Source organism: Nicotiana tomentosiformis, chromosome 7, assembly GCF_000390325.3.
Source record: "Nicotiana tomentosiformis chromosome 7, ASM39032v3, whole genome shotgun sequence".
Classification (NCBI taxonomy): domain Eukaryota; kingdom Viridiplantae; phylum Streptophyta; class Magnoliopsida; order Solanales; family Solanaceae; genus Nicotiana; species Nicotiana tomentosiformis.
In genome coordinates this window covers 48,584,423-48,588,185 of record NC_090818.1, presented here as the reverse complement: position 1 = coordinate 48,588,185, position 3,763 = coordinate 48,584,423, and the positions used below count along the sequence as shown (strand labels likewise).

The window sequence follows — 3,763 nt, the reverse complement described above, 5'->3', positions numbered from 1 at the left end:
TTATTATTGACTAATATACTGAAGATTAGAGGATAATGAAATAACTTTTTCATCTTCTTGTGATATAAATGTTATACAAAGTGTTATGTTGAAATAAAGCACTCTTGAGAAAAGAAAGCGAGTCTTGGGAACAAAAATGTGATAGAGATATGATGAGACATGAGAAGGATAAATTATTGAGGAGACCAAAAAAAAAAGTTTTGTGAAGATAAAAAGATAAAGATGTGATGGATTCTTGGGAGTACTATTTTTTAATTTCACCATAATAACCATGAAAGATTATGCAAATTTTTAATATTGAAACACTAAGGGTGTGTTTGGTGTGAATGTTTTCATGAAAAATTTTCCTTGTTTGGTTTGTGAGTGAAAACATTTTTCTGAAAAATATTTTTTAGTGTTTGATTAGAGAATATCTTTCCCCCAAGTCCCCATGTTTCCTTGCTTCCCCCTTCCTCCCCAAATACCTTATGTTTTCGGGATTCTATTTTCTTCAACAATTTAATTATTCTCTTAAAAATTCACATAAATACAAAAAAACTAATGTATTGCTTTACTTTTTACGCAAAACAACGTTGAAATTTATGCTCCATAACTATAAAAAAAATACTCATTTGTTGAAATGAAAAAATATATATTTATAACATGATAAGAAAGCACTATTAATAATATTTTTATTTAGGGTGGGGTGGGTGTGGCGGTGGATGTGGGGGTATGGGGGTGGGTTGGTGGGTATGGGGAATACAGTGGGGAAGGTTGAAAAAGTGTTTTGAAAAATATTTTCTTTTGATAGGGAAAATATTTTCCTCCAATTGAAGGAATACGAGGAAAATGTTTTCCAAAACATTTAAGCCAACCAAACGTGAAAAAAGTGGAAAACATTTTTCGGAAAATATTTTTCCTTCGAACCAAACGCTCCCTAAATAACTCCAACACTTAAATCATTACGGGAATACAAAATAATAATAATAATAATAATAATATACACAAATTATGAAACGAGGTGAACCAAAGAATACTAGAATAGAATTTGTTTTGCCCCATTAGTTGCTTGAGATACGTAATAAATTAAGTAGAGGGGAAAAAAGGGAATTTTACTAGTTACCTTTTGTTACTACAGTAATATAATCTATCCGTTTCAATTTATGTGAAGTTATTTAACTGGGCACAATATTTAAGAAAAAGAGAAGACTTTTGAATTTATGATATAAAATGAGGCACGTATATTTTGTATGGCTATAAATCATTGCATAAAGATAAATTATTTCAAATAAAAAAATAGATTCGTTTTTGCATAAAAGAAAATAAGTTCATATAGAAACGATGGGAATATTTGATAAGAACGGAAAAGATACTATTAAGTAAAATATTACAGTACTATTAAAAGATACGGAAAAGATATGACTCCAAAAGTCAAAAGAAATTCAATATTTTAAAAACTTTACACTTTTTTGTTATGAAAATGTGGCAGCTGCGTCCCTTCCTATTTTTTCTCTTTTCTTTTTTTCTTTTGGCATGTTTCTGTAAAGTGTTGTTAGTGCAGCTACCGACTCTTTACCTATAAATAGCATTTTGTGCTAATAGACCAGATGCAACAAAAATTGGCAGGAATACAACAAGGTGCAACAACTATTTCTTGTTACTGAAAATAATGGTGGATTTATCAGAAGATGCATTAATCATGGAAGAAAGAGAAGAGCTCATGGTTTCACCCATTGATGAAAAAAAAGTAATACCCATTTTTAGAGTTGCCCATTTTCTGAAACCAACACTGTCATCTGCTGAAAAGTTCCCATTTCACCCTTCAATACCCAATATTCAAGAACTGAGAAGGAGTACTTCACTAAAGGTCCAGTTCAGGGGTGGTGTTTCAATTTCACACTTGAAGGAATGGGCTACTTGGGTCAATAAGTTAAAACCTTTATATCAAGAAATATGGAAGAAAGCTGGAATCTTTGAAGCTATTATAGCTTCCACGTTCAAGATTTGTATGCACAATGATTTGATCATTGCTCTTGCTGAAAGATGGTGTTTGGAAACAAACACATTCATTTTACCATGGGGAGAAGCAACTGTTACTTTGGAGGATATGGTAGTTTTGGGTGGTTACTCTGTTTGGGGCCATTGTGTCTTGAAACCTGTTAAAACTAAAGATTCTTTTGAAGTTGAAAAAACTCTTTGCGAGGCTCATAAAATTATTAAAGCACGTAAAAGGAATGTTAATCACCATGCCTGGATGGAGTATTTTGAAGGAAGAGGTGATCATTTGGAGCATGTTGCATTTATCACCCATTGGTTGTCCAAGTATGTTATCCCTTCTAAAAGTTACCTTATTGTGGAGAAAGCTCTTTTTCCTGTTGCTATTTATCTTTCTCAAGGAATTCCAATGGCACTTGCCCCCGCTGTTCTTGCTAGCATTTATAGAGATTTGAACTTGCTTAAACAGTTGATTTTATCTTCGTCTAAGCATCCTGAACAGAGTAGTTCTAGGTGTGTAGAAGATGAGTCAGATCTTATCCTTAGAGCTCCTCTTCATTTTGTTCAGTTATGGGCTTGGGAGAGATTTCCCAATTTGCTGCTTAAGCCTAGTGTCATCTACTCTGGGGAGCCAAGAGTAGTTAGATGGCATAAGGTGAAAAAGCTAAATTGTGTGGATCCTAGGAGAGCAGTAGATTCTGCAGTAGAATTGTTTCTGTGGCGTCCTTATGCTATTGATACTGTGAAGAATTGGGACATCAACAAATTTTACAAGGAAAGGGAGGAATATGTGGTGGTTGGACCAAAGTTGGGAAGGGAAATCTTAATTTTTGCTCGATTTGTTCGAGCTTCTGAACTAGTTGGAGTGGATTGTGTAGAACAGTACAACCCACATAGAGTATCAATGCAATTTGGATTTGATCAAGATGTGCCAGCTTGTGTGAATCATGCTACTGATAACCCAAAAATTGCTTGGAGCAATTATAGTAGACCAATTAAAGATGCCAAACTCTATGTACCTTCTAGGCTCTTCGAGTCAGATGTTACCCAACGATACTTGGAGTGGTGGAAGAGCCAAAATTTTGCACTTGAAGATGCAGTTAAGCATGTAACCAAAAGACAACGGTCTAGAACTCACCAAAGGATACCAAGACTGTCATGGGAAAGCTATAAAATGAGGAATGCCTCTGTATGTTGTGAATTTGCACAGAAATCTGATGAGGTTAGAACAGATGACAATATTCAGGATTGTGAAATGAGAACTGTAGAATCATCATCAGATGATGACAATTTACCGATTGCAGAATGTTTAAGCAAAAGGAGGCTCTTGAAGAAAGAAATTACTGTACCTGGCAATCAAGAACCCCTACCTAGCATCCAAAGCCAATCTTCTTCAGCTTCTAATGATGGAACTGCCAGAGAAAGGGAGACTCTAATGGAGCCAGAACCATTAAGCAAAAAAGGTGGCTGTAAGCTCAACTTGTCTCACAGTTTAGAACTTGCAAGTGAGGTGCCAAATGTAAATAGGAGCTGTGGCAAATATGCAGAATTTTCGAGTACTAGTCCTGCTAAAATGAGTTTGCAGATGAGCAATGATTCAGTGGAAGCACCTAAGGTAACTACAAATGGTATCAATACGACTGAAGGAAATATGCAGATGGAAAACATTGACAACAATGAGAAAGGGAGCAGAAGATATGAAATGACTGATCTTCTGAAACTTGAGATGAGGATTAGAAACCTTGAGAACATCATGGCTGGAAAGGTTCCAAGAGTCGGGAAGAGGTGA

General features: G+C 35.0%; 1 protein-coding gene across 1 annotated transcript; it reads left to right on the top strand.

The window, feature by feature from the left end:
• Positions 1-1,648: 1,648 nt before the first annotated feature.
• LOC104087072 (uncharacterized) lies at positions 1,649-3,763 on the top strand. The gene has a single exon (XM_018767674.3). The coding sequence runs from the start codon at positions 1,649-1,651 to the stop codon at positions 3,761-3,763; it is 2,115 nt and encodes a 704-aa protein (XP_018623190.1).

Coding starts and splice junctions, on each gene's coding strand:
- LOC104087072 (XM_018767674.3), top strand. CDS start 1,649: ATGGTGGATTTATCAGAAGATGCATTAATCATGGAAGAAAGAGAAGAG.